We start from the raw sequence: 14,434 nt of genomic DNA, 5'->3' as shown, positions 1-14,434 counted from the left end.
CATGGGTGATACATTATCCTTCAGTCTCAATGACTTGCAGTGAATGTGTGAACTGTGTCTACAGAAAACAGGATATGAACAAATGAAGGTTATTTTTACTGGTCTGGGCAGTTTGGGAGTATCTGGCCTGGCTGTCATATGAATGAAAAGTGGATTAAAAGCTGAACTTTATTACTTGTTTTCGTTTCCCCACATTAAATATTTTCCATCTTTAAATAAATGTTTTGTGAACACACATACATCTCTCAGGTGTCAAAGGCCAGGATAAGGAGATTATTCTTGTGCCTATGATGAAAGCTATACCATGAATAAGGCTGGGTGATATATCATTCAAAACCAGTTTGAAGTCCATATCATGATACTGGTTTCATAATTTTTGACCTGGCAGTATATCACAAATGATGATGTGTGTGTTCGGCAAAAATCAGAATGTGGGGGAAACTGTGAAGCCAGCCAATGCTTCTCTCAACTCTTGCAGGGAATGTTAACTCAGCTTCAGCTCTCCCCAGCCTCATGCAAACCTTCTTCTGGTCTATCTACCCATCTAAAAATGAAATTAGGTTTTCATTCACTGTTGGGAAAGGGGCATATGTGTGACTAAACTGACATATGAACACTTGTATCAAAAGTTATTGTAAATTAAATATTTTCTTATTTGCATATGTTTTAAAAGTTAATTCAAATGAAAAAAGTAATTCAGATCCAGAGAAAAAGGCATTGTTAGTCTGAAGTAAGAATAAGATTAGACTGCAGAGATGAAAAAAAAATGCTATTACAATTAGAATGAGATCTTTTCATTTAATGGCTGCAGTAAAAATCCATTTTCTCCGATCATTTTTATTTTATAATTTAAGAAAGTGGATGATGATCCTGAGGATCAATTGCCCATTTGTTCCTCAAGAGATCTCTCCAGAAGGCACAATGTCCCTTCTTTCAAGAAAAGATAGTTGTGGTTTTTGTTTTTTTTAAAAAAAGTCACACTCCTTAGTTTTCTGTATTATAATTTATACGCAGGTCACTGACTTATACTCTATGGGAAATGATGCTTGTAGTAGTATAATTATTCAAAACTAAAGCTTTCTCTTAGGGCTAGATAAAATACTTCAGCAATTTATATTGCTATGAGTTTGGCAGGATAGCTTTGTGCTCGGGGCCCTTCTAATTCCTGGATCCAGCACAAATTTCCTACACTGCAGGCTCAGGTTATATGAAAATAAACCATATTCCAGGCATCCCCAAACTCGGCCCTCCAGATGTTTTGGGACTACAATTCCCATCATCCCTGACCACTGGTCCTGTTAGCTAGGGATGGTGAGAGTTGTAGTCCCAAAACATCTGGAGGGCCAAGTTTGGGGATGCCTGCAATTTACCATAAAGACACCACATTCTCCACTCTCCCTCATTCCAAAGGAAATGCAAACCCTGGGAAAGCACCTGGAATGCCTGAAATCTTGCACCACTCAGAGATTGGGGTGGCATGCAATAATACGGTATGTTGCAAAAAGTGCATCCTTAGCACTTTTTGCAGTTCTCTCATACCCAACTTTGATCATTTGGCTGTTTGAAGTTTCAAGTATCTCTAATTCTATGAGACCCCACCCACCCTTATCCAGAGCATGTATGTTATTATGTAAATGATTCATGGCCCTAGGACAACTAGAAATGTGTCCTGTCCAACAGAGGTACTTGGGCAATTCCCTCTAAATATAAATAAGCTGTACTGTATTGTTATTTTCCCCCTTTCCTGTTGGCTATCTCCGTCTAGTCCTGATTCCTGTGTATTAATGTCTACATATCAAAGACACAAGAATGATAATTCCAGTTTACATCTGGCCCATCAGGAAGGCAGCTAAGATTTGATTAAAACTGGATAGGGGAAAGTGTATTTAATTTCTTGAATATCCTTGGATCTTGAGTTCCCTTCTGCTAATGAGGTTCTCCTCACAGGACACTCCTGTGGCCAAAAGGGAAAGGCAGCTTTTGCCAATTTGCCCTTTTCACCTGCATCTTTTTGCACCCCTGAAAATCTGCTACAGAAAGTTGGGGAACCCTTGGGAACAGCATGGAGGGACCTGCAGGGGAAGGTGGGGGATTGACTAATTTTGCCTTTCTCCGCCACTTCTGCCAGTGGAATCATCAAATGCCTCTCATGAACAAAAGGAACCCTTCACTGCGAGTGCTACAGGAAATGCCTGTGTAATACATAAAATGCAGACTTCGTACAAATGTATATATATATATATATTTAAACACTGTGTATATGCATTTAGGAACCCTGGCATAATGATATATTCTAGACTTATGTATATGGGTGTTTAAAGAAACATGTGCATATTTATGTGTATGATATCCATACTTTATATTTTCTGCAAGAAACACCAGTAACACCAGTTATTCGGTACAACAACCATAATGTGTGGAGTCGCCCTTTGATGCTGACACACTGCAAAAGAAACTTGTCTATGTTACCACTGGTGATATACCTTTGGTCATTGCTTAAATGAAAGCTTGTTGTTTCTTTGGATAAACGAAGCTGTTACACCTGGTTATAATAACTGAGTGGTTAAACATCAAATATGCTCAAGCCCTAAGTATAATTTTTGATCTAGATTTGAGAGGTAGGGGAGAGTCAGAACACTTAAGTGAAAAGACCAAAGGATAGGTGTTGTCTTTAGTGGAAATTCAGTTCAGTGGAAATTCTGGTTCAAGACTCACGAACTTATGAAGCTTTCATTAAGTTAGTTGCTATGCTTGCTTTCATTAAGTTAGTTGTTTCACTTGTTATGCACTTCAAGCCTGGGCATGTGCATACACTTCCAAAAAAAAGTCTTGCTCACAAGGGCAGGGCACTTCAAATTCAATGAACCAGTACAAGTGACCACACCTGTTATTATGCCTGCATTTAGATTAAATTACTGGTATATAATTTGTGATGGCTAAGAGGAACAAGCATTCTATCAGTACCTCCATGCAAAAGAAGACTGAAGGGGATAATGTTAAACTGAAGCATTTGTACTCCATGAACTTTTAGACCGGCAAACGATCCTAAGCATTTCCTTTAAAATAACAGCTTAAGCAGAGCAGACCAATAGCAGCAACAGTTCCTAATGTTAACTGCATTCTATTACTGCCAGAGACATTGCCTCCTGACAACTTTCTCTGTGTTGATACTGGCATAAACCTTCCATAAACCTAAAAGGCCTGAAAGATGATACATGCAGGGATTATTAAGATTCTGCCCTTTTCCATTACAGTGGTACCTCAGGTTAAGTACTTAATTTGTTCCGGAGGTCCGTTCTTAACCTGAAACTGTTCTTAACCTGAAGACCACTTTAGCTAATGAGGCCTCCTGCTGCCACCGCACCGCCAAAGCACGATTTCTGTTCTCATCCTGAAGCAAAGTTCTTAACCTGAAGCACTATTTCTGGGTTAGCGGAGTCTGTAATCTGAAGCGTATGTAACCCGAGGTACCGCTGTATTGGAAAAGGCATGGAGTGGGAGACAGGACTTGTGTCAGCTTCCTCTCACAACTGGACATTTGCATCCTGAATGGGGACCTTGTAAACAGCCTAATTAGCCTATTAAATATTTGATTAAGGAACAACCATAGTTGAGTGTTTGCTCTGCAGTCCCAGGTTCAATCTTTATCTTATCCAGGTAAAACTGGGAATATCTCATCTGAAACCCTGGAGAGCCACTGCAAGTCAGTTTAGAGTATAGACAATACTGAACTAGATGGATCAATAGTCTGATTTAATAGAAGGAACAAGTCCCTATGTTCCTGTTGCTTGATAGGGGAATATTTAAACTGTAAGTATTCAAAGTTGTTCAGGATTGTTAGAATAGTTCCCAAACTATGTTTTGGAAAACTAGAATGGCCTTTTTTGTCATGCAGGTAAAGTGAACTACCAGTAATTTGTGCCAGCCTCTCTTAAGAATATGCCATAAAGTGTTGGGGCTTCGACTTGGAATGCCATGGGTCTTAGTGTTCTAGCTTTTAGGTAAAATGAACAGCATGAGATCTCACTGAGATGTATGATCTCAATTTACCCTAATTTACGCACAGTAGTGACAATTGTATCAAGAGCTAAAAAGCCAGTCTCTTTTTCTACTCAAGTACCAGTTTTATAATAGAACTATTTAATGCCCCTGTCAATTCAAGTCCACTAGTACCATGCTCTTTTTAAGCTAATGATAAACCCAAGCATTATAAAGACAGCCAGGGAGAACTAAACAAAGGCTCATACAGTCTCACCAGATCTGAGCAAAGCTGAGTTACGTAGCTTCAGCTAAAGCTCTAATGACAGAAGCCATATCAACAGACATGAAGCCAACTGCAACCAGTTTAATGTTATAATAGCTTCCCTCATGCAAATGTAAGAGCTGTGATTTGTGAGGAAGCTGAGAGTTTTCTGTGGTGGTTGCTTATCCTCACAGGCTGGATGCTGAAAGAGAGACAAAGAGGCAGGACAGCTGCTCAGGCAGATCTTCTGGCCATGACAATAAGAGGAGGACTAGAGAAAGCAGTCCTTTGTGGCTTGACAGGACCTCATTGACGCCTAAGGTGACTTGATTCTGTTGGGCTTGTGCAGTACTCCCTCCAAGTCATCAGCAGTGCAGAGCTGCCAGCAGAGATCAGACCAACAGTTCCCTTCAGAAGCTTCTCTATGGGTGCAGTCAGTCAGACACCAAGGCTCTTCCAGTCTGGTTCTGAGGTCTGTTATGCAGACCTATGATTTCTCTGGTGAAACTATATTAGTTAAAGGGGCTTACATAGTTTGGTTAGCTGGAGGTGTATCCAAGATACTCTGAACTGATTACTTCTGTGGTTTTGAACATCATAGGTAAGAGGCAAAGTGATTCTGACATGGCTGCTAAATGTGGCTAAAACATTCCACCCCAGAGAAGGCAATAAACCAGAAATACAAAATGTTAGTGCACCCACTCTCTTGTGCAGGAATACAAGATCAGATGCGATATTCGTTTTCCTACTTGGCCACACTTAGCATTGATAGGATAAAAAAATGTCGTTAAGCCAGCTTTGAAGTCAGTTTTGATGGCAAGTACAAAACGTTTACCAAATCGAACACACATACTCCTTTATCATCCTACCTATTATCACCTACATTGGCATGAATGGGGTCTCATGAGCTACATTTGTGGAAGGAATGGTTGCACCAGGTAGTTAAAAGCAAGACTGTAGCCCTCTTCTAGTGTTCAAACTCACACATTTCCCATAATGTGAGAAGGGAGCAGTAGGAGTCATGTTCCCTACATGCACTAGAGTTGGGAAATGTCTGGAGCAGGGAGCCATGCTGAGTGTTCTAAATCATGTGGGTACCCTACATACATAGAGCAAGATTTTTGTTTCAGACTTCCACCCACAATACATGTAAAGCGATGGAGACGTGATGGAGAGGGTGGGGCCAATGAGTGCGTCTCCACTCCTGCCTCTTCATGTAATGTGTGAATCTGAGCATCTGAAAATGATTCTGAAATGCACTTTACTCAACGTCATTTAATTGCATTACCAAATGCAGGTGTAAAGAAGCATAACTCATATGGAGGGTGGGGAGACAGAGAGGGGAGATGTGCACAATACCAGATTAAAATGCAGACAGGCCATTCTTTTGCTCTAATCAGATCACTGGTCTAGGGGAAAATGCATCAAAGTGCAGCATTTCATAAAAACACACACAACAGGATAGATACCACAAATGGTCACGAAAACAGAGTGAGCATGCTAATAGCTAGCCAGGGTTTTCTTTGCAGTGGGAGTAGTAGTTGAGGCCAGATTTGCAGGGCAGGGGATGTTGGCCAAATCAATAGGGGGAGTTGGGGTGTAGGGAACTACTCAAGAAAAACTGAGCTCCCAAGCAGTGCTGGCTGCCACTAGACTAGAGTGAACATTTAAAACACTTTAAAAATCTTGCTGCACCATTCAGACACCAGTTCATGCCTTCCTCCTCGCCTCCCCCCACCCTCATAGTGCCACCTGAAGCAGCCACACAGCTGGCTGTGCCCCCAATATCTTAACTCTCCTTCTTAATTCAATCATGCAGAATATTAGTGAATAATTACATGAAAATGTTACTTGATTGGATTTTTTAAAATAGAAAGGTAAAGGGACTCCTGACCATTAGGTCCAGTCGCAGATGACTCTGTACTATACCTCAATTCTCTTATGGGGGGGGGGGAATGGTATCTACTTTCTTTTAAGTAGACAAATAATCATGTCATATGTGTAATCATTTCTACAAAACCAGTTACCAACTTCCTGATTTTTAAAAGTCAAATTATTTTCTGTCTGGATTAATAATGAACATGTTTTTCATATTCCTCATCATCAGTCTTTTTTTATCCTGAGAGCAATTTATCACCATGCACTGAACTCAAGGGGGGGAAAAAAGAAAAGAAAAATGAAACCTTTTGTTTTGATGTAATAGCTGGGAAAACTGTTAAATGAGAAACAAAACAGATTTTTAAAAGTGAAAGGATATGCTTCAAATCTTTTACAACTGCTGGACGGTTGCCATCACAATGGAGCTGCAAAATGAGGACTTTAAAAGGTAATTCATGAAAGCAAGTTCCCCCAGAGATTTTCAAAGAGGGACATAATATGCTGCATTTCCTCTTCATATTAAATTTCATATTAAATTAAACACATGTAAATTGCAATATGTGTGGTATGAATTTGGGAAAACATAGATAAGGGGATATTTGTTCCTTTATCTTGATTTACTTATTAGTTTGTTCCTAAATCCTAATCCTATTTCAAAGACTAAATCTGGGTTACAAACTTAGCTTGAGACTCTCCAGATGTTGTTGGACTCCAACTCCCATCTGCCCCAGCCACCATGGGCAATGATCAGGGATGACTGGAGTTACGGTCAACAACATCTACAGTGTCCATAGGTTAGCCATTTCTGATCTAAATCAAGCAGTAGTTGAGGCTGACATTTAACAATTTGTCCAAGGCCACACAAACAAAGCCAAATTTGTGCATGCATTAGATTTTGGTTATGTTTTCTGCTGGAGTACGTGCTATTTCTTCAAAGTAGGGTGCAATAAACATCTTACTTAAGAACAACAACAATAAAGTTTGTCCCTAATGAATTCCCACAGTTTAGTACCAGTTTACAAATTGGAAATACATAGCGTTAGATCCAGAGTCGCATGAGTGGACAGCTTACATAATCATGCACCCTCCAAGTAATTACTGTGGGTCAGGGGACCATTCAGAATATTGTGGGGTTGGGTGCAGTGGATACCAGCAAAAGCAGGTGAAGTCCCTCAGGACTGCTTCTCAGTGCCATGGGGGCTGAACTGAGTAGCAAAACCCAGCTGCACAAATGGACTTCTTCATTGCTCTATGTGGTAACTATTGCCACAAAGAGAGCTGTACATCAACAGGAGCTCACCATGTGGACCAGGTGATATGATATTACCGTATATCTTTCCTTTGGGGTATTTGCAGAAAAATGACTTGAATAAGAACATAAGAGGCTCTCACTGGGGCAGGCCAATGGCCCATCGTCCATCATCCTGTTCTTGTAGCAGCCAAACAGATGCCCATGTGAAGCTTGAAAGCAGTACCTGAGGGCAACAGCACTCTCCCCGCCCCATTCTTTCATTGCAGCATGAGGCTTACTTTCTTCAGTAAACACATTCTGCATGGTAGAGGGGAAGAGAGCAGTGGCAGATCAGGCCCTGATTGGTGGCCACTAGTGTATTTTTCAGGGAACACATCTGTTTAAACACTGTTTTATATTTTCTGGTTGTGTGTGTTTCAACCCTCCCCTTCCTTTATGGACTGAGCACATATCTCTGTGCATGTCTCCAACAGTGTAGTTCTGGTCCCAGCACAATGTGAGCATAGGATTGCTCTATCTGTGATTCTGATTGGGGTAATCATACTGTGCTGCAAGGGATGCTCAAAGCACCATAATGTTGAAGGATTATGCTTAGAATGGAAATTATGAGGATTCTGGGTCTGGTACTGCAGACAAATAAAAAGAACAAAGGCTCAGTATATTCCTCACACTTGACTAGTTGCACTGGGAGCTGTTTTTGTCTTGCAATTTATGTTACTGTCAGTTCTTGTCATGATTAATTTCTCTTGCAGCTATTTCATATAAGACAAGTGAAGCTTAGCTATTTTAATTCCAGAAGACCAGTCAGATTTTGACTGGCTCATGCAGTTTGCACACTGACTTGCTTCTTCCAGTTCTCTACTGCCTGAAGAAGCCAAGCAGTGCTGAGGAAGGTGAGCAGGCTCCATCTACACTATTTAGCTTGTTTCTTTACTGCCATAAAATATTCCTTTGGCAGTGGGAAAGTGATGAACTGTGTACTGGTGGCCCATCCTCTGGAGAATATTTTCCAGAGAACTTTGTACAGTAGCTGAAGTGCCCCAGATGTGTGATTAGTCTATCAAATATCAAGCACTATTTGTGTCACCTCAAAATGCACCCATTAATTTAAATATTATGCCTTTTCAGTTTGGGGTGGACTCATATCCAGCTATTCATCAAGTTTTAGAGTAGCAAATGGTTTTTAGGATGTAGCATATAGAGTAAAAAGCCCGTCCAAAAGAGATACGAAAGCTCTGTGTTTTGGAAGTCTTGGTATGGATATGTGTATACACCTGTGCATGTAGAAGCCCTAAAGTCAGTTGCTGAACAGCAAATGGATCATACTGTTGACTTAAAAGGAAGAGCTTGAGACTTTCACACCAGTACCAAGAGCTGCACTGCCAGACCCTTTGAACCGTAACACAATGGTGCTATTAGAAACCCACCCCCACAACTATCGTATTTCACTTGTCAGTGAAATATCAAGCTGCAAACCTGCATTTGACTTTTGCGGGTGTTTTTTGTTTTTGTTTTGTTTGCTAATGGGCACTTCTACAGAGTGTTCCTTATAAGCCTTCCATCCTCTTCTGAATGTGCTTTAGTGAGATAAGTCCTAATGAATACAATGTTTCACCTGCCTAGTATATTGAGAAAGTGCAGATGACTGAACTGGGACTGAAATGACAGAGGTTTAAATGCCACGTCCAAAAAGAAGCTTGGATTTAAAGGCCAGGTATGCAAACCAGTTCTTTAATATGTGGATGTTCTCTTGATGCTGAAAGAATTGAGTGGCATTGATAAATCACCCTATTCAAGTGCTTGATAGCAGAATTCAAATATTTATGGAAATGTCCAATTAAGGCCTGAAAGAAGCAACAAACAGTGCCTCACCAATGAGTATAAGTTGGAAATCAGTGACGACAGAAATTGGGAAATAAGAGATACCTATAATTTGAACATAAATGGAAAACGCAAAGAGCTGAGAAGCAACGAGATTACACAAAATAATATTCCTAGCTACACAGCCACAGGTGTATGCTAATAGTGACTATACCAGTTTTTGCCAAACTGGTGTCATGGACTGAAAATCCCACCAGTCCCATTTTCAGCTGCCCATGCTAGTTGGGACTGTTGGGAGTTGTACTACAAAACATCAAAGTTGGCAATGGCTGGGCTATTTTGTCCGTCATTCTTATACCAAACTAGACCATTGCTTCATCTAGTTTAGTACTGACTACACTACAAGTAGCCAATGTGATGCTGTCCAAATGTTGCTGGACTGCAGGTCCCATCATACCTAACCATTGGCCATGTTGGCTGGGGTTGATGGAAGCTGGAGCCCTGTAGATCACTTCTGGTCTATACTGACTGGCTGTGACTCTCCAGAGTTTCAGATTAGGAGCTTTCCCAACATTATCTATTGATGCCAGGGATTGAATCTAGGACCCTATATTTGTATTACACGCTACCCATCCCCCAAGCTGAATTTTTCCTGAAGGGGTAGATCTGCTGTCACTTTTAAATGTCAAATGATGCTAGTAAACATGGCACATCAAGGCTGCAGTTGTATGCACCAGGGGGCAGGCCCCACTGAAAACAATCAGACTTATTTAAAAGAAAACATGTATAGGATTAGGCTGCAATGCTACTTGTTACTTAATGTAATGTGTCTTCTGTTTGTGGCACCACTTCTAATTTTCTTCAGAAATATTCAGTCAATGCCTTGTTTTCTTTACAAGCCTTTTGCTATTTATTCCAGAAAAAATGTATCCCAACACACAAAAACAAAAAATGCTCGAAAGAAGAAATGGTGGACAGAATGCCAGCTGCCAATTATGCTATTTGGAATAAATCTATAGACAGCAGCAGCTCCATCATCCACTAGTCTTGCATATCTCCAATTTGAGAAAACTCATCTCACATAACTGCAGCAGCTGTTACTGTTTGGATTGAGAATAGTAATAAGCCATATGGTATGCAAGAAATCCCCATACATATTCTCACATGGACAAATATTATTATTGCACAGGATAAACACATCACTATATTGATTTTTCTCTGGGGAAGCATACAGCCTTCAACCTAATTTTAAAAATATTGCCTGCTTCCCAGTGAGCCAATTGTCTAAAAGGAATGCATTTAGTTACCCAAAATAAGTTACTTAAGGTCTGAATTTCAGGGATACTTTTAACATTGTAATCAGATTTAAGCATTATTGTAGTAAAAAAAACAAGCATAAAGTAATCCCAAGCAGCCTTTAGGGAGAGATATTGGCAAAGGGGAACAGACATTTAAGTGTCTTTTAAGAAGATGTAGGTGCAGAAAATTTGTCAGTCCAGGACCTGTGTCAGATATAGGAGCTGGTGAATCAGGAGGGACAATGACCGCTTGATATGGCTGCAAGATTGGTGTGCATGTGAAGGAGATTGTAGTGGAACTCCCCGGGACAATGGCCGAAGTGTGTGTATCACAATTACAGCGGAGCTAAGGCAGGATATTAATACCAGCATATGGGCATTTATGACTTGATCCCTTCCTATGGAAAGGTGCACATACATATATGTTCTTAGAGAACAATATACTATGTCTCCTAAGTGTTCATGTCAGTCAAATGACATTGGTTGGGAATTCAGTTGTAACTGAGTGCAGAAGAATAAGCTTCTCAAACGGCATAGAAGGGACTCCTGTCCTACTGCAAGATTGAAAGTGTCATGTATTGACAATACAGGCACAGAGTTTTTCATTTTTCTCTCTCCAGAGATTTCCCTTAGGGCCTGGTCTGTGTGCATATATCATTTGTTTTCAAGTTTACTGCTGCACTACCTGATATTTGAGGCAGAATTTGGCAGCTTAGGAATGTGGTGACTGTGCCTAGGGAAAACTCGGAACCAAAGGATGGAAGGGTATTTCCAGTAGGAGCTTCCAATTACTTGAATCAAACATTGGACTCAAACTTTAAAAAACAAACAAACAAACAAAACGAAAACCTCTAATACTGACCACATGCAATCCTGACAGCGTCAATCTTAGAGTGAACAATAGCATTATTGTTTCACATTTGCTCCATTTCCCCTTTACAGTTCTTGCTTCAAAACCGTCTTCCTAAATGCCAAGAGACCTCTGGGTGGAAAATTAATTCTGCAAAGAACACTTAACGGCTATATAATGATTGCCTGTAATTTACCACTGAAGCTAATTAAAGGGGAAGAGGGCTGAGCTCTTTGAACTGCTCATACAACTGCAAGTCTGGCACTGTTAGCTGAAAGCCTACCTGCAGATCTTAACTGCATGCTTTCCTGATCTGCATTTGAGTACTACTACTGTGGGGAGATCTGGTATCAAAGTATGATATCTTTCCCTCTATAAACTAGCAAACAGAGATCCTGCAACAAATGTGGGATAAGAAGTAACAAGATTTATTTTTTTTAAGCACAGTATGAATATTTCAGTAGAGCCAGAAGCTTAGGATATAGTGACATAGTGGGGCACTACAAAAACCTGTAGGAATAGAGAGAACCAGTGGGAAACAATTATCTCTGAATATAAAACTATATAGGAAGGGCAGCGAAGGACATGCTGGAGGTGGTATCACCTTGTTCATCAAAGAGGGCACGGAATTCAGCAAGCTAGGAATCCCAAAAGGTACAGATTCATTGTAGGTGGTGAAACTTGCCTTGATTCTGCTTACGGTACTTGAGCATCCTGTTTTCCATTGCTCACTAACCTATTCCCATTCCTCATAGGGCAAAGAATTGACCTAGGGGACCAGGGAGAGGGTAACTGATAGGTGAAGAGTTCTCCCTTGCAGACGGGAAAGGCTCACTGGGACCCTCCTTCCCCCGACTGTTTGAAAAGTCAAATGTGCTGCTAGCATTGCTATGTTGCCAGCATCTTTCTTTTCAAACTGTTGAGGCCCAGCGGACCTCTTCCTGTCTCTCAGATGTTTCATCTTCACCTATTGAAAACTATAGAAATTTAAAGTGTTCCACTTTAGTTGGTTTGTGCCCTTCTTTCTTAGGTAAGAAAAAAAGACATTTATATTATTGTTCAATAATATATTTCAATTTAAATAATGAGAGACAAATCCCAGTGATCTCATAAATATAGATATGCATCTGTGCAGATTACCCAATTCATTTTGCTTTTCTGAAGCTCTGCTATCTATAAGTGCACAACAACAATTCTCTTGGGATATTTTAATTATTTCGCCACCTGAAACAATCACAGACATATTCACCCTTCTGTTCCATGGTCTCTGGGACATGAAGGCCCCAAGGGGCCACCAAAATCATGAGAGTTTTGACCTTGGAGGGTAGGAGAGATCTAATGTTGGATGCCCCCTTCCCTCTGCCATGGAAATTTCTGTAGCCCTTTCTTCCTGACCTCAAAGCTCTGATATCACTAGGGTTGAAAAGGGGACATGCCAGAGAAGGACCAGGGGAAGGCACTGGATCCAATATCATCCTAGTAGTTCTCTGACATGCCCCCAAACCAGGAAAAAGCTACACCAACCCAGAAGCTGCCATAGCTCACTTTCCTCCCACAGTATTCAGTGGGATTCCCCACAAAAGATAATCTGAAAAAGATGTAGAAGTGCAATAACAGTCCTCTGCCTTGCTTCTGCTTCTGCTTCTGCCTTAGCAACAAGCACATCTACTTGTACAAGTAGAACCACCTATGTTTTTTAGATCCTTGCTATCTGCTTGAGCCCTCCATGCCATGTGCCAGAGGCTCCCTAATCCCCAGAACCAGCTTTTCAGGTGTAGGGCTTAGACAGGCATGGGGGGCGGGCCTCAGTGAAAATGGATGGACTAAGTTGCCTGGGTGGAAGTGGATACAACTCAATGAGGACACAATCCCAAGGCCTTTCTCTCTCTCCCCTCCTCCTTAATTTCAAACATGGCCCAAACCTGCTATACATGCACAACAGATATATCTGTTGACATAGACAGTTATAAACAAACACATAAAGTATATGGAAACAAACACCAAGGTATCCTGGGACAGACATTCGCATCTGGTACTTGCTTAGCAAAATAGTTAATCCAGTTTTAATAAGAAAGGATATACTGGGAGGTCCTGCTAATTGCAGGTCATCCACACCATATTACATGAATAGTTTCCCCTCCCCCACTTCAATCTTTTGAAGGGCAGAAAAATCAAATAGCTACCTGTTACCTTCAGTCTTGCTTTGGTCAGGGCTGTTGTATTATTAGTGTCAGTGACTCCCAATGCTAGAAAAGCAGCTTTTAATTGATTTAAAACACAAACATACACACAAACAAACACACACAAATAATTTTACTGTATTCCATTAAAACAAATTCATCAACTACTTTCTTCAACCATTTCATTCAGGGAGATATAAACCTAAAGTAAAGCTGTTATTTCAACAGATGCACACACAGAGAGAGATATTTTAAATTCCAGTAAAGAAATCAGTTTCATTTGTTATATTCTATTCTTAAAAGTGGTTATAATACTGTGTTAAAAGAAAGCTTTATTTTACATTTCAAGACCAATGGGAAATTATAGTTAATCCTCAGTACAAAAACACTGAAAGACTGATAACGACTTTTTCCATTTTGAGATAGCCTGGATCCACAACCACTTTCATCTGAGATTCCTAAACTTGTAAATTTCCAAAGTAAGAAACACACTTTTACTCAGCATCCATTTTACTTACCACTTCCCTCTCAAACACAGACTTGCTTGCAAAAGTATCCATAATGAAAAGCGAATGCCATTTATCTTTTCCTTTTCAGAAAGGAAACGTTTCACTGCCAGAAGCGAATTATGAACAGAATTTACTGAGCACTTCCTGACTCAAAGAGACTCCGTGGCAAATGAGTTTAGAACGATCTGGGTTGTGGCATTTTATTTTGTGATTCAAATGTTAAGTATGTCTCACTTGACTGGATGCTTGCAAAACATGCAATAAGGAAACAAGGAAAGAATAGACATCCCCCCAGCATTATTCGTATTTGAAAATGTTCGGCTCAAGTTACCATGTGTCATACAGCTTGGCCACTCCTACATATACTGTTTCTCATATGCAAAATCCAACCTCTTAGTGGGTG

At 40.4% G+C, this 14,434-nt stretch overlaps 1 protein-coding gene across 4 annotated transcripts in view; it reads right to left on the bottom strand.

Annotated features, from left to right (window-relative positions):
• The window catches only part of SASH1 (SAM and SH3 domain containing 1), a 522,300-nt gene that overhangs the window by 171,183 nt on the left and 336,683 nt on the right, over positions 1-14,434 (bottom strand). For 2 of the 4 annotated variants that reach the window (XM_083496236.1, XM_083496241.1), the window contains exon 1: positions 14,041-14,312. The exons of the other annotated variants lie outside the window; for them this stretch is intronic. In XM_083496236.1, coding sequence (XP_083352362.1) covers positions 14,041-14,082 — 42 coding nt within the window. In that variant the 5' untranslated portion in view covers positions 14,083-14,312. Of the gene's footprint in view, positions 1-14,040; positions 14,313-14,434 lie in introns of those variants that run through there. 4 annotated transcript variants of the gene reach the window in all.

Source organism: Podarcis liolepis (genome assembly GCF_965112155.1).
Source record: "Podarcis liolepis genome assembly, chromosome: 3".
Lineage (NCBI taxonomy): Eukaryota > Metazoa > Chordata > Lepidosauria > Squamata > Lacertidae > Podarcis > Podarcis liolepis.
This window is presented reverse-complemented; position numbering and strand designations above follow the sequence as displayed.